The sequence below is a fragment of the Corvus kubaryi genome, unplaced genomic scaffold, assembly GCF_017639235.1.
Source record: "Corvus kubaryi isolate FWS band 111438036 unplaced genomic scaffold, C.kubaryi_AGA036_p1.0 37334, whole genome shotgun sequence".
Classification (NCBI taxonomy): domain Eukaryota; kingdom Metazoa; phylum Chordata; class Aves; order Passeriformes; family Corvidae; genus Corvus; species Corvus kubaryi.
In genome coordinates, this window is record NW_024581108.1 from 25,568,543 (window position 1) to 25,592,011 (window position 23,469).

At 50.8% G+C, this 23,469-nt stretch overlaps 1 protein-coding gene across 5 annotated transcripts in view; it reads right to left on the reverse strand.

Moving 5' to 3' along the window:
• NEGR1 (neuronal growth regulator 1) overlaps window positions 1-23,469 on the reverse strand; it is a 192,322-nt gene that overhangs the window by 38,924 nt on the left and 129,929 nt on the right. For 3 of the 5 annotated variants that reach the window (XM_042030999.1, XM_042030997.1, XM_042031000.1), the window contains exons 5-6: window positions 12,397-12,517; window positions 7,307-7,458 (exon numbers count right to left, since the gene is read on the reverse strand). In XM_042030999.1, the coding sequence (XP_041886933.1) occupies window positions 7,307-7,458; window positions 12,397-12,517 (273 nt within the window). Of the gene's footprint in view, window positions 1-2,174; window positions 2,351-7,306; window positions 7,459-12,396; window positions 12,518-23,469 lie in introns of those variants that run through there. The other 2 variants (XM_042030998.1, XM_042031001.1) reach the window with 2 other exon arrangements.

Below are 23,469 nucleotides of genomic sequence, written 5' to 3' on the forward strand. Positions count from 1 at the left end.
CTGGAATTTCCTAGAACCGATTTCAGTTCCATTCCCTGTCCATCACCCATCCGGACGTGTGGAGGGAGAGACTTTCTCTGCCGGCCCAGCAGGAGCTGGAGGAGCTCAGGACACTGACTGCACCCAGGGGCAGGACTGGGAGGGATGCAAGGAAAAATGAGCCGCACAGCACCAGTTCTCTGCAGCGTGATGGCTCCAGGAGACCTTGGGCTGGATCCAAACCTTATTAAATCAATAACTGTCCTCTGACTGACTGCAGCAGGCTCCTAATGAGAACAGGAATTTTCATTTAAGTTGATAAATATATATATACCTACACACACGTTTTATATTTTCTGACGCAGACTAGCCCTCCTGGCTGAAACAGAACTATGCAAATTGAAATTTGATTTGCTTTCCAGGCCGGTATTTGAGAGATAAAATAGCAAAATCTTTCTTAGGTAATTGGACAACAGCAGAAACTGTGGACACAAAGGGAATTTCCCTGGAGAGTGTATTTCTCTTCAGAAATGTCAGATTTGGTGGGCCAGGCAGAGCTATCGAGCTAAAACCGAGCAGAAACCTGTCACATATCCGAAGGCACTGAGATACGATTTCTCAGTCAATAAAATGAAACTGCTGAGTTTAACGATGACACTGAACTGTGTGAACAGCCACGACCCAAGCAGTGCTGGCACGTTAATTAAGGCTCTGTAAATTCCTGATGAACCTCCCACACCCAGCCTGGGATACGGGGGAGAAATCCCACGGGAGATCCGGGAGTCAGGGCTGGGAGGGGGAGCCCAGAGCTGGCTGCAGCAGGGGCCACTCCGGGCAGAACCACCCACAGTGGCACTGCCCCTCCCTCCCTGTGCCCACATCCCAGTTCTCCTGAGAACCCTGCTCTCCTTCCCACACTGACTGCGCTGGGTGGAGCAGGCTTCAGCTTGGTTTAAATCCAAAGAAAAGTTACCAAAGTGAGGAAGAAGCAGGGCTATAAAATGCCCACAACGTGGAGGCTCTCTATGGATCCCAGGGAGCGAGTCCAGCACCTGGCAGGAGTGGGAGCAGCATCAGGGTGTGCCCTCGATTCACACAGGATCATCCAGGCTGGAAAAGACCTCTAAGACCATCGAGTCTGTCACTGAGGAGATCTACGAAGCCCCCTCAGGTCTGGCCCTGATTGCCAGGACTTGGCACAGTGGGAAGCACTGCCAGGAATCACCGTGGAGACGGTGCCCTGGTTTGGCAGAGGGCTCACAGCAGGGCCCCTTCACCCCTTAGCAGAGACCCTCGAGCCCTCTGCATCCCTGGGGCTCCAGCAGCCAACACCAACAGCTCGTGGTGCCACCGGGGAACCACAATTTATAACGAGCTCATTTACATTTGGGGGAGAAAACTCATCTTGTTTATGTTTCCGATACGCAGCCGATGTATTGGGAATATTAATACACGAGTTTAATTAGGAATCTCCGAGTAGGAACCAGCACACCAGGCAATCAACACATGGAAATTGAGGGCACGGTCTGGCGCTTCCGGAATGCTGGAGACAAGATTCCAAGCATGTGGCACTAACCAGGAGTACAGTCAGATGCTTGCTCAGTGAAGTCCTTGTGCAATTAAATCAGCACAGAAAATACCACCACATCCCTCTCACAAGGCTCCTTCTCCTTCCAGATGTTACTCCTGACCTCTTGGGCAGCTTTTTGCAATTATTTACATTTTTTTCATAGTTACTGGCAATATATCCAAGGATTCTGTATAAACCTGGACATCAGTAACATCTTCGAATCATATAACCAGCCATGTGAAGGAGCAATTTCTCTGGCAGCTGTTAGGAAAGGAGAAGGATGCTTCCTGTGGATTGCAAGGCTTTCTTAAGAAAGGTGCCCCTTATCAGTCAGGTTATTTCTAGGATTCCTGAAAATATTAGGGAATGTATGGGAGGTGCTCTTTGGAACACAGAAATAATACCTCTTCTTAAGAGAGGTAATAGAGGGGTAATGGTAATTTACATCTTCTCAGAGGTGGTGGCTTTACATGAGCCCAGGCTTTTGTTGGTGATACCTTCAGGGGACACACAGAGGCCCCACAGTGCAGTGAGTTTAATCCCTCTACGAAGTCTCTGGAGTAGGGTTAGAGTTTCTACAGAATAAATCTACAGATTAAAACTGCAGCACCTGAAGAACCCCTCAGATTCTCGCCCTAATTTAACAGGTGCTGAGGCAGAAGAGACGAGGAGCTCTGCCAGGCTGGAGAGGTGTGGGGTTGGCGTCACACCCCTGACTGAGCCAGGACTCCAAACCAGTGCTCCCCACAGCCTGATCCACCTGGATCTGCTGTGCCACGGAGCTGATCCCTGTGCTGGGATCTCCAGCAGCTCACCAAGGGCTTGTGGGGACAGCACCCCACATCCCACATCCCATCCTGGGGAGCAGAGGCTGAGATATGGCTCCACCTTTACCCTCATCAAAGAAAGGGAGTAAAACCCTTCTGCCACAACTCAGCTGTGGGGAGGGAAAGTGGGAAAGCCACTCCCATGTGTGGTGAGGAGAGCACAAGGACAGGAGGCACCAGGGTGAGGAAGGGCTGCTTGAGCAGCAATTGAGACATCTCAGACTTGGCTGTTGGGAAAAACCCCTCAATAACCCTCCTTTGGCTGCCAGTGGCTAATGACAATTCCCTCTCCCATCCCCAGAGCCTGGCAAATTTGTCTGTAGGAAAATGCCTTTTGTCTCAAATGAACATTGGGCTAATTTAAAAGCCAAATCTGCTTAATTAGGAATTGCCATTCCCTCGCTCCCCGCTGGCTCCTCGCCCCTGGAGAGGGAACCTCTTGCCCTGGGTACTCTCCTGAACGCCTCATCTCCTGGGCTTAATGAGTCAGCACATCCCAGCTTTACCGACAGCAAAGGACCACATTCCTCTTCCTTTCTGTCATAGGTTAGCAAGCATAGTCCCGGAAGGGACGTCCTTGCTAAGGGGTGCTTACAGTTTCCTCTGGGAACTGATAGAACCTATCAGCTGGCCAGTTTGAATATGGACAATTCTCTAAGCCACTTAAAGTTGTGATCACCTCTGTGATCCACATTTAAGAATAGGCAAACTCCCCCCCAAGCTCTCTCTCGTTTCCGGCGCTGGGACAGGTGGCTGCAGGGCCCGAGCAGGGCCCAGTGGGCCCGGCCAGGCCCTGCTTGGGCCAGGCCGGGCCGGGCCACGGCCATCCTGGAGCCATGGACCTGTTCCAGCCGTGGAACCCCCCCCACTGCCTTGCCGTGGGCAGCCAGAGCAGCTCGGCTCTCCCCCCTCTCCACTGCGATAAGAAAAAATTCAACATTCCAGCTGTAAAGCTGCAAGGCCGAGGTGAGAGTAACCCTTTTATTGCTGTGAAGAGCTGAAAGCCTGAGGGGAGAGAGAGAGTAGATGCTTAAAGCTGAAAGTCTGTTGTGAAGCTATGATATATCAGAGTATCCTGTTGTAATTTCATGAAGATATGGGGGGTGGAGTGTTCAACTCGTGAGCAAAAGCACCTGCGCTGAGATAGGCAGATGCTGACGCAGCTGTAATTTCATGAGAAGTTTGGACAGGGAGAGATGAACCAGATGAGGACTTTTGCTCCAAACGGGAAAGGAGAAAACCTCAGTCCGTAGAGATGAACCAGATGAGGACTTTTGCTCCGAACGGGAAAGGAGAAAACCTCAGTCCGTAGAGATGCTCCCAGAGATAGTCCTAAAGATGAAGATGATGAAGACCCTTTGCTCCCAGGGAAGGAGAAGGGCCTCTGTTTTTGTTTCTGAACGGCTCAACCTTAAAATTGTACCCCAAAAAACTTCAAGAGTGGACCCTCGAAGGCAGTTGCGGGAAAAGCTGCAAGTCGGGGGAAAGGACTCACACGCAGGCAGAGAGACTCCTCTTCCTAAATGGACTGAACGATATTTGGAAGTGGGCGGCTGTCTCGTTGTGATAATGTTTTCATAGCATGAGCAAGAAGAGACTTCTCTTTCTAAATGGACTGAACAAGGTTATTATGGAAGTGGTAAACAGACTGAACATCTTAAGGGTTGTCTTTTCACATTGTCAGTGGGAGAAGGGAGGAAGGTGGGGGGAGGAGGAGAGTTCTGAAGGTGGTATTTTTTAATTTTTTTCTCCTTTTAGGTCTGTTAATAAACTTCTTTATATTCTTTCAAGTTTGGTGCCTGTTTTGCATTTCTCCTAATTCTTATCTCACAGCAGATAAACAGTAATGAGTATTTTGGACCAAACCACTACACTTTCAAGTACCAGAAATCCTGGGAAAAGCCAGGCAGGCTGAGCTAAACAGCCGATCAATTGGGCCGGGGAGGCCAGGACGGGCCGGTCCGAGGGGGCCTCCTGGGGCTGCTCCGGGAGGATCCCGCGCTTCAAACGCTTCCCCACAAAAACCAACATAGCTGGAGGATCCAGAGGACCCAGCCATGAATAATTAGCAAATTTCCATTCATTATTCATTTTTTGGAGCCGCTGCTTCTCTGCGTTTTCCCCACCAGGCTGAGACTTTCTCTTTTCCAGCTGCTGGATTTATTATTAATCACTGGATCTTAGGCATGGCCAAAGGGGCTTCAGTCAGGGACAGGATAAACTCCTTCGTGTTCGAGGGATCTGGGATGTTCCTAACTCCCCAGCCAGTGACCTGGCTGCCTGTCCCCAGGGCAGGAGTGGCTCTGGATGACCTCTGACGGATGTCCCCAGCTCACAGCAGCAGCAGGGCTGTCCCCTGGCCCGGGTGAGCAGCCACAGCCCAGACAGCTCTCCTCACCCTGCTACACCTGGGCTCCCTCCATGTCCCAGCCACACAGAGTCAGCCTGGACCTTGTCCTGACATTCCTTCACCCTCCTCATGGCTTTCTGTCAGCTCAGGGCTCCTTGATGGATCACAGAGAGCCAGAGCCCTCTCCACAGTAAAGGAGATAATCCTTTTCCTGCTATCCTGGGGTTTGATGTATTTGGATGCAGAGCCCAGTAATGGAGATTGGGCCCAGTCCTGTCCCCGAGAAAGGCGCCCAGCTGTGCCCAGCTGCTGTGCCATTTCGGTACATTATGTACGTTATGTGTGTTATATGGGGACGTGCAAGGAAAAAAACACAGATTATTTAACTCTGCTGCAACATTTTGGTTAAAAAGCCCACCCTGAGAGCAGAAAGCAGCCAGGGGCCACTCCCCAGCCCTGCTGGGCAAGGAGCTGACCGTGGCAGTGCAGGTGTGCCCTGTGCTCAGGGTTACAGCCCAGGGTCACACTGAGGGGCTGAGCTGCTCCCTCTGTGGGGAATTTGGGATCCCCCCTGCCAGGTCTCTGCACACCCCAGGGGTTCCCCATGGGATGGGGTATCCCAAGCTCCCCCAGGTCACAGCACAGGGTCACACTGGGGCTGAGCTGCTCCCTCTGTGGGGAATTTGGGATCCCCCCTGCCACGTCTCTGCACACCCAACAGGGGCTCCCGAATCGCCGCCGTTACGAGGCCACTGCACTCCTCAGACTGTGTCACACCGGTGCAGCTACAGACCGCAATGTTCCCTGAAATAAGGCAGCAATTCTATTTTAACACTCCTCGAGTAACAAATGAAACTGTCCTTAGCCTTACGTTTGGCTATTGAGTGCTGCAACCACGCAGAGCTCGCAGCTCCCTCGCACATACCTGAACCAGCACATATGGCCCACTCCCACTGCCAACAAAACGAAATGGAGCAGTTTCACAGGAGAAGGTTCTTGCTGAAGGATTGAGGAGTCCACACTTAACAAGTTGCTACCCTGAGAATTTTTCTTACTTATTTTTTTGTTGTTTTTTTTAAAGGGATAATGCTTCTAGATAATATTAATGTAAATTATAAGCAAAGGAAGAACTCCACCAAATAATCCTGATTCCCAACCAAAATCCAGATCACCACCTTTAGGACAGCTCTCCTTGTTTTGGCTGGATTAAAACAATCACAGTATAAAATAAGACATTTCAGCTTGGTCTTTGAGTCAAACCTCTGAGCCAACATTCCCCCATTTCCCCCCCGAGGTCAGGAGCACACCCAGATTTCCATATTTTCTCTCCGACCATTCTGCTTCCCACACCCCCTCTCTTTCATGATGGAGAACATCTATTTTTATGATTGGTATCAATGTGCTTGGTACTTCTATGACATTTTCAACCTCTGCCTCTCAAAGAGCTTTTCAAGGGTGGCTACAAGGCACCTCACAATTTAAGATGGAAAAAATCCTGGCAGCAGCTCATAGACAGTCTCAGCTCTGCTCTGTTCAACTGAAGCCAGACCCTTCCTTTTACCTGCTCTGAATTGCAAATACACCAAATTCCAGCTCCTTCTGGTGTAATACTCCTTTGTTTTCACTTGCATTTCCTGTTTAAAATAAGTGTTACATCGTTCCCACTTTGGTAATGACCTCCCAAATATTAGATAAATGGCAGCAAAGGGTCCCCGTAATTTTGTGCCTGTTACGTCTCTTCTGCAGGAATTCAGAACCTCCTGACAACACACATCATAGGGGGAGTAAGTTCAGGAGGAAACTTCCCGGCTGGAAGGCAGTAACTGTGGGATTTTAGCAACTGAAAGCCCGCATTTCCGCTCAGTGAGGAGTATCTTTATGTGCAGGATACACCCCGAGCTTTGTCTCTGCCTTTTGTCGCCATCAGAACAGAGCAGCACCAGCGCTCCACCACAAACACCCGTGGATCCACCAGCAGATGGCTGAACATCCAACAGCAGCGAAATGCCACCAAGCCACAGCTACAAACACCTCCCAAACAGGACCTTGGAGACCCATTTTGGGCAATCTCCACGCTGCACATCCAACGCTTTGCCTCTCACACCGCTCACTGTCTTTTCCAAGAGATTTCACTTCTCTGCCCCAGCGACTGACAAACCGAGGTGTGAGAGAGCTCTGGCACATCCCCCTTCTCCAGCTCAGGGTATTCCTTGGAATGTGCTGGGGAAGCTCTGACCTCTGTCGCAGTGGCCCCAAGGGACCTGTGATTGCCGTTCTGAGCAGGAAGCTGTGGCTGTGCAAACTGTGCCTCTGCACCGCCATGGCGGGGTGGGTTAGCTGGGATTGCTGGCAGATCCGCAACTCCCTGATCCCCCAAAATATGCCACGGCTCTCAGAGCCCAAACCCTTCTGCAGCACGGAACAACCAGCACCAGGCGCACAACCTTCGAGTCCCGACGAAGGCCATGGCATTTCCAGGGTGCTGAGAGGGAACGAGCACGCTGCTCCTTTTGGGCTTTGGAATCCACGGATGTGGGAAGCACCAACCCTGAACATTTGCCACACGTCCCCGTTACTTACGGTTGAGAGGCAGGCTGGCATTGGTCGTCCCTAGCTTGTTGGCAGCGACACAAGTATAGTTGCCAAAGTGCTCTTCTGTCACATTGGTAACAGTAAGAAGGGATCTTGTACTATAATTTTTAATAGTGATTCCTTGTTGACCATTGATCAGTCTAGAAAGCAAAAAGAAAATGTCTATAACTCACATACCACAACCAAGATTTATTTTTTATACCTCTCTTCTCTTTGCTGGTTTTGCAGACAGCCCTGGGAGCACCGAGAGCTCTTTGCGAGCTGCCGGTGCCTGTGCAGGTCCTGGCACACTGCAGAGTTCGTGGACAGCCCCGGGGCTGGGGGTGCTGAGGGAACGGTGCTGCCTGCGTGTCCTGCAGCGGAAGGAACAGAAACACCCACAGCCCCTCCTGCCCAGAGGACAGGGGATAGAAGCTCCCGGGTGCACAGCTTGGATTTTAAGCTGGGCAAAGCCAACTGGAAATTGAAATCCCCTCCCTGGGGCAGAAAGGTACGTGGTAAGTCTTTCTAAGAGGGTTTTTTCAGCCTCTGGAGTTTGCTGCATCCTTTCACAGCTCTGGCTGATGGCAGGTGAAGATTAGCAGTCAGGATTGTGACCATGGTTTCATTTATGGGGCTCTGCAGCTGCAAATGAGCCTTGCAATTAGGGACAAAGTGCTCCAGCAGCACTGCTGAGGGCAGGATCAGGTAATGAAGCACAGGAAAAAGCCAAATGAGGAGTCTTTTCACCCAACTTTGAGCTTCCCACCCCAAATCCATAGGAAAAATGCAGGTGTTTGGATACTGCTCCCAAAGCCATGTCAGGAGCATCGCTGGGCACCAGGACAAAGCAAGAGGACCAACTTTAATGATGTTGTCGTAGGCAAACCATGTCTGCTCAAACAAGGAGACGAGAAGGGGAACCGTGTTATTAAGAACTCGCTACAGTTATTACTCATAATTCCTTCTATTTCCCATAAGGAGCAGAGTTTTGGATTAAGAATACAATTTTTGTCTGCTATATTGAAGGATATAATCATATATCCTGGGAATTAATGCCATCTTCCACCATTCTGTCTGAAAACCTTGGCAAATCTGTCATTAATTGCACTTGTGCGGGTTGTGGACTGAACATTCCTCATTGTTACGTGAGTGCCCCTCTTCCCATCGGATCCCTGCAGGATGCTGCTCACACAGGGATTTCCTTTCCCTGGGCAGTTTGTGTTGCTGTAAAGGACTCTGCTCCTCCAGCCCAAGGTTGGGGAGAGGACATGGCACATCCCATGGACATGAAAACACAGAAAAATGGGATTGAAGTGCCTGGTTTGGGGAGAACACTGCACTTGGAAGATTCATCTTTTTTCCAGAAGGAGAAAACTTCTGTACCAGGCAGAAATTTGTCCACTCAGCCTCTGGATGTTCTTCTTCTAAACCCACCAACGTCTGTCCCTGTTTCCTGCCTCTCCTGCAGAAAATTCCGAGAGAGTTCTTCACTCCCAACCTCCCCTGCTGCTCCCACACCTGCCCGAGCTGCAGCCAGGATCACTGTCCCTCGGGTTTGATCCCCGCTCCTCTCCCAGGGGTACCAGAGCCAGAGCTCTGTGTCCACCTCTGCCTGTTCTTCCCTGGGAGGGTGGGCAGGCCCTGGCACAGGGTGCCCAGAGCAGCTGGGGCTGCCCCTGGATCCCTGGCAGTGCCCAAGGCCAGGCTGGACATTGGGGCTGGGAGCAGCCTGGGACAGTGGGAGGTGTCCCAGCCCATGGCAGAGGCTGGAATGGGATGGGATTTAAGACCCTCTCCAACCCAAACCAGTGTGGGATCCTGTGGTTTGTACCAGCTGTTTCCAAGCCAGCTCCACCCTTTCGGCCCATAAGCAGAGCTTGAACTGCACCATCTCCATTTCAGTTGTAAGGTTTATCTCCCTCTTTTCCAAGAGAAAATGGAGCGTTGGGATTTTTGCTGTCCCCATGCCCTGTCACACGTGACATTTGCCTCAAAACCATGGAGAGTGTCTGCCTGTTGTGACCTGCTGCCTTCCCCAGGCTGCCCAGGGGACGAGGCCCCAGCTCAGAGCCCTTCCCTTCCTCCCACTGCTCCCACATCCCCTTCCCTCACATCCCTGCTGGGAAGGGGCTGATGCTGGGGATCAGGACTGGAAGTTCTGGAGCAAAGGGGGCAGGACAGGGATGCGTATCAGTGAGCCCCACGATTCCCAGAGCTCCGGAGGGTGGCCGTGTGCGGCGGGAGGCAGCAGATGCTCCTCCTCGTGCATGAGCTGCTCCCTGCGCTGCTGGGCCCTGCTCAGCACCAGCACACGCTCATCAGTCCTGCTCTGGGCCTCGCCCAGGGCCTCCCAGGCTGCAGCAGCATTTCGGGGTGTGCAGACACCCTGCACGTACCTTCCCCTTTTGCTCTGTGCCACTTACAAAGGGAAGAGCGAGCTCCTTTTCATTCCAGGGATGGCTCCCACGCATCCCCAGCTCCCCATCAGTGCCAGCCCCCAGGGCCCTGCCTTTGCTTTCATCTTGGAATACCTGCACGTTGTCGTAATTGATGAAGCCATGATAATGAGTTTTGTTATTTCAAATGTAAGTCTTGTTTGCTTTGAGAAGGAAAAGAGAATTAGTATTTTAATATTTTATTTAGGTGACTTTTGGGCTTCTTCCCTGTGGCTGTTTAATGTCTGAGTTCTAACTTCTGTAACCCCAGAACACAGCCTGGGAGCAGATGTGGGTCCAGAGCTGGCACAGTGAAGCCATTCTGCTCTCCACAGGGAATCCTCAACACTCTTCAAAGCCACACATATTTCCAGCACCCCATCCCTGAAGTGCCCCTGGATCTCTGGAAGTGCCCCAGGCCAGGCTGGATGGGGCTTAGAGCACCCTGGGATAGTGGAAGATGTCCCTGCCCATGGCAGGGGGTTGGAACATGATAAACTTTAAGATCCCTTCCAACCCAACCATGGGATGTTTCTACAACAATTTCAAGATGCTTTTATTAACTTCTCCCCCAAAATGTTCTCTTCCCAGTTCTCCCCACCCTGTGCACCAGCACCTGTGGGAAGTTATTGAACAGAACCCCTGGGAGCTCAGTGATTAGGCAGAATTAGCCCTCTCTGCCTCAAAACCAATAACTTTACCTCAGTGCAGTCTGTTACTGCCTCTGTGTTTAGCTTTAATGGTTATTTTATGATGAGATGATCCCTGGAGTCTGGGAATGGTGGGTCTGGATTTACATTAATCTCAGTAACAACAATGCAGTTTCCACCCCCAAAAGCCTTGTTGCAGACACTGCACGCACAGTTATGATTACAGGGATAACTCCCACTGTTAATTTATTGAACAATCCATCCAGATTTCTAAAAAAGAGAAGTCCCAGTCCAAGAGTATCCAAAAAAAGTAGGAATCTCTCTATTGTGTTAGCAGAAAGTCCAGAAGGGTGTGCACTGCCAGGGTGCAAACTCAGCCGTGGAGTACAGCTGCAAATTATCTGCAGGGTAATGTAGGTGCTGCTGTGAGCTCCCTCTGAGAGCTGGACCTCTCAGCTCTGCATTAAAGCAGTGCCTGAGCTGGCCAAGGCTCATCCTGAGCTGGCTGCCCATCCTCTACCTCTACCCAGCCGCAGAGGGGAGACACTGGATCCAAAACCAGCCCGGGGGTATTTTCCTCTTTCCTGCAAGGGACAGGGCTCAGAGATCCCCAGCACCTTTGTAGTCATGTACCAACAACAGCTCACAGGATACCCTGAGCTGGAAGGGACCCCCAAGGATCATCAGATGGATGATCCCCCGAGGGATCATCAGATGATGATTATCAAAGGATGGAGTGTTAGATTTAACCCAGCATTTGAGAAGCAAGACCCAGCAGGACAGAGAGTTTCCTGCTGAGGTGAAACACCAACCAAAACAGGAGCAGAAGCACAGCTTGGGTGTCCTGAAATGCTCTGCCTCACTTTTCCTGCTGCTGCTGTGGCACTGAATGTGCTCAGCAGAAAAGAATTTGGTCAGAGTTATAAACAGAAAGGTGATCAGCATGCTGGGAGCTGCTAATGGAACCCAAAGTGCCAAAACCTGCTCTGAAATCCTTCCCACAGAAACGGTGTTTGTGCCACAACCGCCCCCAGGACAGGCACAACACAACCATGAGCAGCCATGGAAATGGGATGCAGATGGATTTCACCAGCAGGGGAGAAACATTTCCTGGTCCGTATAGGTAAGATCAGTTTCAGAGAAGGTTTGGTGGGATGCAATGGCTCAGCAAGGAGGGAGGAGGACAGCAGCTCATGCTGCAGGAGGGGAGCAGCTGAGAAAGGAGCTGACAGATGGCTTTCTGTGAAAAAGGGTCATTAATATTCTCCTGCCAGCTCCCAGGTTTAATGGGATGTTCGAGCTGAAAAACCCACCACTTGGGAGCTTGGAAATTCCCAAAGCTCCCCAGTTACAAGGGACAATATCCACCTCCTTTTGCACCACCGTGTGACCCCAACAAAAATGAGCTCCTGCACAAGCCAAGAGCTGCAACCCAAAATGTCCTGTTCAAAAGAAAAACATCTCCCTGTCCAGTGACCTGCCTTTAAAATCAAGGTGACTCTGCAGAGGTGCCTGTTGCTGTCCCACAGCCCCCATGATCCAGGAGGGCAGGGGGCTGCACACAAACCCAGAGCACATGGTCAGGTTTCAGGTTCAGGCAGGGAGTGCTCCCCTGGCCCCCTTGGCTGCAGTGACCTGCAGAGCTCTGCTGACCCCACGGAACACAGACCACCCCGGCACAACCGGGGCACAATTCACACCGGTTCCAAGTCTTGCTTTCCAAACTGAGGAAGACAAATTAAACAAAAATCCTTCTTGCAGATTTTCCAGTGCTTTCCTGGCTATTCCCCTTCAAAGGCTGCAATTCCTGCAGCACGCTGGGATGTCAGGCTGTTACTGCAATTTCCACTCTCACAGAACAGGAGCCATGGCCACGGGGCAGCTCCGGGAGCCAGCAGCTCCAAGCACCCGCTGCTGGAGCTTGGGGAGCTGCTGGAATGGTCACCCCGGGGCAGCCCCAGCCTGGCAGCAGCCCTGGCACACGAGGGGTGGGCGAGCAGTGGCTACTTACTTCCTCTCTCCTTTGTACCACTCAAAGACCGGGGCAGGCACTCCTGCACCTTCGCACCGGATCAGGCCGTTCCCTCCAAGCACCACACCGCTGGATTTAAGTTCCTGAATTGTGGGGGCAACTGAAAAAAAAGAATTGTAAAGTGGACATTGGTATCTGGATAGGCAGGTGACCCAACGCCGCTGCTCCTCCTCGGCCCCTCCGCCTGGCGCGGGGTCTCCTCCAGCTCGAGGCACATTCCACCACTTTTTGCTCCAGCAGAATGAAAATTATCCCACACTGCAGATCCTACTCCGTGTGTCTGGTGTAAAAACCCAGCTGAGACGTGAAGAGAGAGCAATCCAGTCCTGGAAAAAGCTGCTTTTCCACCAGTTACCCAGCACAACCCACAGCCATCAGCATTAGTGCGCACGAGGTGTGTTTAAACCCCGAGGGCTGGGAAAAGGAACCCCCAGCACTGGGGCACCGAGAGGCTCCGAGGACCCCCTGTCACTGCGAGGCTGTGGCAGGTCCCCAGGGCCAGCACCTCTTATCTCCTGCACTGGCTGCAAACACCCACAAACCCAGAGCTCAGGTGGCCTTTCAGATCTCAGATTAAAGGAATCAACCTCCAAAATTATGAGCCAACCACAAATACCAGAGACAAGTGACTTTCCCATGATTCCACTGCATATGTAAGTTGGAAGTTTCAGTAAGTGCATTTTGTCTTTTTAAATAGTAAACACTGTAAATAGTAATAAACTTTTGGAGCTTAGAACTACAGACACAAATAAAGATAAAAAGCAATTGTCAGGTTTTCCTGTTGCCAGCAAAAGGAACCGCCAGCTGAAAATAAAACACAGCAAATTCCTCAGGAAAGAGATTATCAAAGGAAACAACTGCCTCCTCCTGGAACTTTTTACGTTCTCTGGTTTTAAACGGTAATTTATGTGCATCATCAAAATGCTGTAAAAACCAAACCACATAACTTATAAATAAAAATCTGTTTATTTTTTCCTGAGCAGTTCTCCAGATGTTGCTTTAAGGTGTTTATGGACACGTGGAGCTCTGCCTGCCTCGCTCTGCTTCCCTCACCAGGAGCTCCTCATGAGCCTTGGCTGAACCACCTGAGTGGTGAGGGGTCCCTGGGCCACCCCAGCTGAGCCTGACCCTGCCAGGGCTCTCAAAAAAGCTGGGAAGAAAGCCCAGGAGTTGCTGGCTTGGGTTATGGGCAGGATGGAAACTTGGGGGTGGCCAAAGGAAGCATCTTCCAGCCCCAGCAGTGCTGAGTGAGCCCCACCCGTGTCCACACTCCTCGAGGTGCAAACCCCTCCCTGGTGGGGAAGGCAAAGGGATTTGATGGGAATATCTCACTGAACCACAGCGGGTTTGGATAGGTCCCTTTCCACACCTGGAAACGGGTGCACGCCTCGTTGTACCCGGGTGTGAATTGATTGCGGGTGGTCGCAGCTATCTCTGATCTGTAGTTAAGCATTGCTGTAATTACAGGAAACCCAATCAAATCTCCTTGTAAATCTTAAATACTCAACAATCGAGTGCTGCTAAACCCTTGTGCAGCCTTATCTCTGCATCGTATGCTTTGCAGTCCCTTTTGCATTCCCGGCCTCCGTGTAAATCATCCCGAAGGGCTCCTGATGGGATCTTCCTTCGTGCGCTTTAACCCGCGCAGTACCCAGCTCTGCAAAGCCTCATTTCCACAAATCCAGGTCCAACCCTGCTTTTGCCAGCACTTGGAAGGTGTTCAAGTGACCAAACCCCGCTCTGTGACACAGCCTAAAAGGGAGCTCAGTGTTTTCCACGGAGCAGCAGTGGCTCTGGGGCAGAGCAGTGGCAGCCACGTCCCCTCCCTCACACCAGCGGCTGCTTTCCCACCTTGCAGGAGGGGAATCTCCTGGGAATGCAGCTGCCATGGCCAGGGAGAGCAAACACACCCTGAGCACTCAGCACAGTTCCTGATTTTAACAAAACCGGGTGAGGGAGCTTCACCTGGGGTTAAACCAGAGCTGCTTCTCCCTCTTCCATCGCTCCCATCCTCCCACAAGTCAGTCCACAGACTGGCAAATTCACCCTTTGCCTCCAGCTTCCCCATCCCCATGACTACAACAAACCAATCCATAAATGCATTAGCTTTCACCCAGTAACATTAACGTTGGAAGGGGATAATAAATATATAAGCAATTTGCATGTCTATGTCTCCATAATCTGCACAGGAAAAAACACAGATTGGTTTTGTTACTCCATAAAAACAACAGGGACACGTAAAACATTCCCACTCCTTCCCTCAGGTTGTATGAAAGATGTGACCACTGGAAGAGCAAATAAGAGATGAGCAAAGGCCTGAGTTACAAAGTTGTTTTATTTCAAAGAAGTACCACCTTGCTGCTTCCCCCTGGGCCTGCTCAGCTTTTGCTGGCTGTTTTGGGGGTTTTGGGGATGCTTTTGTTTTGGTTGGCTGGCTGGTTTTTACACAAAAGCAGAACACCACTGACAACGTGTTTCAGGATGAAATGGAGCGTAACAACACTTGCTGCTGCTTCTCAGGCAGGAGCGCCCGGCCCCGTGCTCCGGGCGCAGCTGGGAAGGGGATGCCAGCTGCATCCCAGCTCCACATAACAACTCCAGGCTCTGCGGTCTGTTTGGAAACTGCTGGAAAACTTCTGAGGAGGAAATTTTCTCAGATCTCCCTCTGAGAAGGATTTCAGCCTCTGTTTGTTTGGAACGAGAATTGAAATCAATGTTCCCTGCTCCAGGAAATCCCTGGTTAATAAAGGCATGGAAACACAAACCGGAGATCGTTGGAGCCGCTGTCTCTTGGATTTATCACTGTCAGGTTATTTTATGCTTTTTAGTCTAAAGACAAACTGTGGGATGCAGTTGTGTTCCTGGAGCACTGATTAGGGAGCCAAAAATCCATCAGACCTGGAAGACTGAGCAGCTCCAGGTGAAATCCCACACCCAAAACCTTGCTGCCGAGGTCTCCTCTGGAACAGGAAGAGACAACAACTGGGAGGAGAAATTTGGTTAAAAAGAAGCTGAGACTGAAGGGAGGTGTGGGACAAATGAGATTCCAGCTCCAGACCCCCTCAAACTCTCACAGCTGAAGCTTTCCCCTCAGCCAGTGATGTGGGAAGGGATTCCCACTGAGCAGCCGGCACAGTCCTGTGTCTGAGGGTGTGTGGAGCAGCTCATTATAAATAACAATAAACAGCCAGCAAGGAAATAAAACCTTGGCTCAGAGGTATGGAGCAGCAGGAGGGAGGGTAAGCTGGGAGAGGCTGCAGGAGGAGGGAAGCGGGGACAGCCTCCCACAGCTCCCAGGGCAGGATTATCCAGACAAATCAATGGCTGACAGAGACACCGCAATAAAATCTAACAGGGATGTTAACAAGGAAACGTGGTGTAAAACGAGTAATTTAAAATGTATTGTCATTTGTAGGTCTCCTAAATAAAGGTTATATAAAATGATAGAGGAAAAATGTGATTATCTGTGTCTGTCAGCAGCACTGGCTCCTGTAACTCAGATCCAGAGGTTTTCCTCCCTACAGTGGCTCCTTGTTCAATCCCCTCCCGTGGTTCATCCCTGCAGAGCAGGGCACTTCAAATAAATGCCTAATTCCTGGCTTGGAAATGAATTACGGGAACTGACTTAATATCAGTTTCCCAATAGCTGTGAGTGCCTTGCTGGGAAAGGCTCTTTGGAGTGGGTGCTCTGAGACACCGCCTCACTGGAGTTTTCCCAACGCCCTCCACATCTGTCCCCCGTGAGATGGCTCGGGAGGGACGGCTGGGCCTGAGCCAAAATACGCGTTTATCATCCCCAAAACCACAGATTTATGGATCCCCCCCGGAGGGGGCTGAGCAGAAGTGTGGGAGGGAGGAGAACTGGGCCCAGCATGGCCTGGAGGTGCTGCCAGGGGTCACCGAGGGTTCGGTGTCACCACATGGGACCCACGCAGGTCTCACCCAACACAGAGCTGTGCCCAAGGCCAGGCTGGACACTGGGGCTTGGAGCAGCCTGGGCTGTGGAAGGGGTCCCTGCCCACGGCAGGGGTGGGATGGGATGGGATTGAGGGTCTCTCCCAACCCAAACCAGTCCCTGATCCTGACACTCCGCACATCTGAGCTCCCTAATGCCTTCACATGGAAACCCAAACTTTACACCTGAAGTTCTGTTCAAAACCAGCCCAAAGGCCTGTTGAACCTGGTCCTCATCCCAAATATTTTCACTTTGCTTTCAAGTGTCTAAAGGAAGAGTTAAACCCGCGGCATTCCCAGGCACAGGCAACACACCAACTCCAGCCCGAGCAGGTTTCCTCTTTTAACATTTTAATGAGCTTCGGGACTTTTATGCACATTAGTTATGTTGCCCTAATTACTCATTATAATTCTAATGTGCATTTTATATTTAATTACAATGCTTATAAAGATTTGGTATGGACAGTAAATTATTATAACTAGCATGTGCATAATGATTACGAGCTGAATTTATTAACTTTTACACAAGCATTCAGGGCTGGAAACTTCCAATTTCACCTTTGTGAGCCCCCATATTGTCTGATTAAACCAACGTTTTTGTGGCATTAATTGTAAATGTCAAGAAAAAAAAAATCTTTTCTTTTCCCTGTTTTCATCAGCTTTTAATTTGGCATCTTAATGTCACCTTTTGTTAGTGAAATTGCTTTCCAGGGTGTTAAGATAAAAAATTCCAGGTAAGAGAACAGGTTTTCTGAGATGCGTTTTGTGCTCAGAAAAACAGATGTCAGCAATATTGAAATATATTTTTTTATGTGTATGCACCCTCAGAGTGTTTTACCAATAGAGTACCAAGTCAAACAGTGTTACTTGTACTTCATGTAATTATATAAACAGTGTTACTTGTACTTTATATACTTTATATACTTGTACTTTATATAATTAAGATGGGCTTTCGATACTCTGGATTATTTAATTTTTCTAATTTATTCAGAGCAGCAGCCCTACCTCTCCCCAGATTAATGGAGTGGTTTAATAATGACTCTTCACGTCAGAACCTTCTCTGCCATGCAGAAACATTTGAGAGACACGACTGGAACAACCACTGGGCTCAGCAAGTAACAGGCTGATTTATTCCAGCTTTTCTTGATGACTTTTCAGAATCCCGGATTCATTGGGATCTTGACATGTACATTTCCATAAAATTTATACGCAAATGCAGGAGGTGTCGGTAAGAATTCAGTTCTAGATGGAACCCGCTGTCTCTTTTGAGCTTTTCACAGAATCCCACACTGGTTTGGGGTGGAAAGACCTTAAATCCCATCCAGTGCCACCCCTGCCAGGGCAGGGACGCCTCCCACTGTCCCAGGCTGCTCCAAGCCCCAATGTCCAGCCTGGCCTTGGGCACTGCCAGGGATCCAGGGGCAGCCCCAGCTGCTCTGGCCACCCTGTGCCAGGGCCTGCCCACCCTCCCAGGGAGCAATTCCTTCCCAGTATCCCATCTAAATGTACCTTCCTTCAGGTTTCCCTTTCCTGCTCAGGATTTCCCTTCACCAACCCTGTATTTCCATGTGGATTAATTGAACAATTGTGCCAACCCCTCAGGAGAGAGGATCCTCAGGCATTCCCTGCGTGGGATCTGGGATGTCACAGGGCACATCCGCTTCCCAAACGTGCTCCTCCCTCGGCTCCAGCTCATGGATTGCTTTGTATCCACCCAAATCCCTGGCTGCTGTGCCATTTATGGGTTTGGACAGAAAACCTCCCAGTGCCGAGTGCAAAGCTTAAAATCCACCAGTAATTGTTATGTGGGTGGAAAACATAAAAATCAGCATCACAAAATAGTAAGTAATAGGCCTCCAGACAGGAAACCCGAACAATCTGTTTTACAGGTATTTCAGGGATAAAAAAAAAAAGAAGAGGGAAGAACTTAATGAAGCCTCCCAAAAAGCAGCAAAGCAAAGACCTTGAGGGAGCTGCAGAAGAAAAGGCAAGCTGGAAGAACTGCTTTGTTTCTCTGCCCATTGGGGTTTATCTCATGCTGCATCTCTTTAATCTTTCTATTTTCCAGCAAAGCGCTTTTCTCCCCATATTCCCTTTAAGGCAGCTCTGTAAGTGCAGTTTGATCCCCTATTAAAGGAGCTGCTCTAGCGTGGGAACACAAACCCCTTCCTTGAGCAGCATCCAAGGAGCGCAGCTCCAGCCACACGCTGGCACCTGATCCGTGTCCCTGCAGCAGGACTCGGGGTCCCTGTGGGCTCCACAGGGACAAACGCTGATTGGGAGCACTGGAAATGGCACATCAGACCCAGAGCGGGCTGCAAGCAGCCCTTGGCCCCAGGGGAGGGGATGCTCCCCACTCTCAGCTGTGCCAGGGGGGTTTAGGTTGGAGATCAGGAAAGGTTCTTCCCCAGAGGGTGCCGGGCACTGCCCAGGCTCCCCAGGGAATGGGCACGGCCCCGAGGCTGCCAGAGCTCCAGGAGCGTTGGGACAGCGCTGCCAGGGATGCCCAGGGTGGGATTTGGGGGTCTGGGCAGGGCCAGGGATTGGACTGATGATCCCTATGGGTCCTTCCCAACCAGGGTGTTCCCTGATTCTGTGGTTCAGCCCTGGCTGCCAGGACTCTCCCTCCCCTTGCACGTGTCCACATCCCGTTTGACAGAACAATTCCTGCCACCCCTGGGAATGCTCCAAGGAACAAACCCCTCTGCTCCGGGCACTTCCCACTGCCAGGAACTTCAGAACAAGAGGAACCTGAGGGGGACAAGTGGGACAGGAGCATCTCAGATGGTGGTGCCGATGGCACCATCCTCACCACGAGAGTGACTGAAACCATGCCGGGCAAACACAAACCCGATGGTGCATTGCACACCGGGCCTGCTGGGAGTTCCAGTGTGTCTGGGGGGGCTGAAGGGGAAAAACGAGTCTCAGCATCCCAGAGTGGCACTGAGGAGCAGGGAGGAGTGATGGGGATGCTGCCACACAGCTGGTGCCAGTCCAGAAGGGAGAGCTGGCCCAGAGCCTGGCTGTGACAGACACGAGCGCTTTGCCTTTGCTGCTTCTCCCCCTCCAAGGAAGATAAAAGTGATGGACTTCAACGAATTCCAGGAATTACTAAGTAGCAACTTTTGGCAGCAAAGTTGAGAAGAAAAGGAATTAAAGCAAGCTGGTAGTTTTCCAAGGAAAGAAAGTTTGGAACTAAAAAGGCAAATCTCTCAGAGCAGGTTGGGAACACAGGCAGAGCTCTGCTCCAGTCCCACAGGAGCAGGGAAGGCAGGCAGGAGACACCAAGGGCAAGGAGAAACCACACCAGGGGCACCTCATCGGGATCAAGGAAGAGTGACCCTGCTGGGGTCACCCTGCACAGTGCCCAGCCCCCAAACAGCCATGGTGGGGCCTGTCTGTGCCCCCACCTGCAGCGTGACCCCCCCAAAACCCAGCACAGTCACCATCAAACACCTGAGACCTGGAGCCATCCTGCAGGTCTCTGATGAATTTATTGCCCTCACCTGATGACTTGAGACCACAATTAGCCAGGATCCCCCAGAGGTGCCCCACAGACTCGCTACCTACAGCAAACCACCTGCTTTAGGGCCACGCACTCCTGGGCTGAGCTGGAGCACCCAAAGTTCAGGGAAACAGAAGGAATTTGGCTTAGCAGAGCTGCAGAAGGTGATTTGCTGGGATACACTGCAGCACTGAATATGCACGACGGAAGGGAAGAGGAATCAGCTCTACCCCATCTCTCTGATGGGCCAGGCTTGCAGTAATCAGCCCAAACTGCAGCAAGGCAGATTTAGGGACGGTAAGGTACTGCTGGAAGATGTTGTTTGAGGAGATGTCAAATGCTCTTCCTCTTTTCTCATTTTAAAAGCAAAGGCTGACAGTGTGAATGCTGACACCTGGACAGCAGCACCAGCCTGAGCCCTCAGCTCCTTCCCAGGATTTTTGTGGTCTCTGAGATCCTGGGATAATTAAGCACCAGAACCAATTCCTTCACTCGTTTCTGGGGATAAACACGTTGTCTTTAAACTGAAATCCATTATTCAACACAATGGGGAAAAATCAGAAATCATACTCTTGTTAGCTCCCAACAGTAATGAAATCTCCAGATTCGCACTTAAGTACAAAAATGAGGTAAGGACTGACACTGGAATTTAAAAAAAGAACTCAAAAGGCAGAAGCAGAACTTTTCTGCAGCAAACTGCTCATGTCCAGCTCGGATGTGATTTGACACGCTGCACATCCCCACCAAAGCAGCCAGGTGAGTCCCCCAAACGCTGCTTCCGAGGCCAGAACTCATTACTGCTGTATAATAAATGGAAGCATAAGTCAGAGTTAGCACTGAACAGATTGTTTGGGGTTGCAAAGACAGCAGCTGTCACAGCTTGACAGCTTTCTTGTTAGTGAATCAGCTTTCCTGACAGTCTTTTTGATTGAAAACCCCTGTTCCCTGACAGAGTGTTGGAGCTGATGTACATATGTAGCTCATGAAGAATGAGAAGGAGCCATGAAAGGTCTCGAAGCTCTTGCTCTGTATTAAAAAGAAGTGAAGTTTACATAAAGGGAGGGTTTGGCTCCCCTCCCCAGTGAGCCGTGGCAGATGTGAGCTGATAGGGAGCAGTGACAAGGGCACACCCAGAGCCACGGCCTCAGGGGGTTCTGCTAAAAGCAATAAAGCCACGGAAATCCCGGCTGCTTTCACTCCCGGGAAGAGTCCGCGTAATAAAAAACAAAAACAACTGTAATTTAAAAATAAAACTCTAAAATTCCACCTCAGAGTGACTCTGACAGGGTTTTCCCAGGCCTCCCCCGAGCCCAAAGGGGAGAGCCACTGATGGACACCAGAAACATCCCGGGCTCCACAGCTTGTGCCAGGGATGGGTTCATGTTCTTGTGACAGCCCCTCATCTCCAAAGGATGTCACACATTCCTCAGGAAGGGACAAGAGGTCCCAAGCCAACGCCTGGGTGCAGACCTGGCTTTACATGGGAGACCTGGAATACCGGGAGCTCCCCACTTCAGGAAATTGCTGCCTTGAGAAATAATTCCAGATTTGTTCTTTCTTTTGGCCATCGATCCCACCAGGTGCAGAAGCAGCACAACACCTGGATTTTGATACATCTGCTATTTCACAGAATTTGGTTCCAAATACACTGGAAATGGTGCATTTTGAAGGCAATTTTTCTAGGAGAACTGAATTCTCCCAGTCCAGCACCAACTATCAAGATCTTTGTGCAGCAGGAACCGAAACAATGTGGTCCATGCCTGGAGGCACCAAGTTCCATCACAGAGCCTTGTGTTTGCTCTGCAGCTCCAAGATGCAGGAAAGGTCACTTCAGCCTCACAACAGTTTGGTTTTATTTGAGAAGAGCAGAAGGGATGAAGAGCAGCAGCTTTATGGATTATAATGCCTGAGGAGTGATGCTGGCAGTTTTTCCTGTCTTTTGCATCCACAGCACTGAGGACTTCTTGAGGCTCCTGTAGCTCCCATCTGCTGCCTCCACCACAGCCCTGCCACCACAGGAGGTATTTGAACCTCAGCCCTGTCACCAGGAGAAATCAGGTTGTAATAATATCATTACAGCACACTCCTAGTGCAGAACCATTTCAAACTGCAATGACTGGGATAAAAACCATGAAAAACCCCAGGGGATGGAGAGTTGCACAAGGCTGACACACTGCTCAGGCCTGGCTTTTTGTGACCCCAGCTGGTGTCAGCAGCTGCACTCAAACCCCTCTGACCATCACCTCAAAGGCTCTGCAAGGGACAGGGAGGCCTCAGCCCCACAGCAACCAGGAACAATGCAATTACAGGAGAAAGATTGCTTTACAGTGTGTTGACTATCAGTAAGTATTTTAAGTAATTGTTTTTGCTGAAGAGTGATCTGGGCAAGGGAACACTCCTGGAAGCTCAAGAGCTCTCCATTAATTTTGGCTCTAGCCCGGAGTCTCACACAGCTCTGCTCCAAATTGCTGCTTCAAACGCAGCAGCTCTTTAGAGATGACTCATCTTCTATTAAAGCTTCAATTTTCCTGAACTGTATTTTGCTGGTGTTTAAAGTGGGATCACCTGGAGGCTGGAGAGCTGGCGGTGGGAAAAGGCCCCCGCCCCAAGCAGGACTGGCTCCCCAGGACAGCCTCTCCTCAGCCACTCCCTGGCTCCGCAGCCATCAGCTTGGGGCTTTAACATCCACCCACAGATGGGAGATTTTAGCACCTCTGAAGATGAGGGGAGCTACTGACCCTCCAGAGAGCCAAATCCATGGAGAGGAGCACATTCCTGCTGCCCCTGAGGCCAGAAGATGCAAGAAAGTCTTCAGAAGACGTGGATGCACAGAGGTGTCCAGAATTGTATTGGAACCTTCCTTTGACTTCAAAATGACAGCAAGAGTAGAACAGTAGAACTGTTAGATAATAGTAGAACTATTAAAAACCCTTTCATGAATTTTTCTGCGCACAGATTCATGGGCTGCTTCCACACTTTCACCAACAATGGCCTGAGAGCTTCACACGGTGCTGTTGTAAAAACCAGCAACAATGTATTGATTACAGTATTTCCCACCAATTTTAGGGCCGTGTGTCATGGCTGCTCCATTGTTTCACAGAATCAGGTTGGAAAAGCCCTCCAGGATCACCGAGCCCAAGCTGTGCCCGATGCCCCCCTTGTCCCCAGCCCAGAGCCCTGAGTGCCACCTCCAGCCCTTCCTTGGACACCTCCAGGGATGGGCACTCCAAACCTCCCTGGGCAGCCCCTGCCAAGGCCTGACCACCCTTTCCATGCAGAAATATTCCCTAATATTCAACCTAAACCTCCCCTGCCTAACCTGGCTTTGCAATGTGGTTCACAGCTCAGAGCTGGAGACGCTCTAACACAGCGAGGAGAGAACCTCAGGGGGTTCCTGTGGCCGCAGCTCCTCATCTGCCTTTGCAGCAGCAGTGCTGGTGTTACGCTGCAGTACCAGCTCCTTGCCCATGGAAGCAGCCAGGCTGAACCCTGGTTCTGCAGCCCCCGTGCCCTGGGCAGCCTGGGACCCTGCTGGGCAGCCTGGGACCCTGCTGGGCAGCCTGGGACCCTGCTGGAGGGCAGCCTGGGACCCT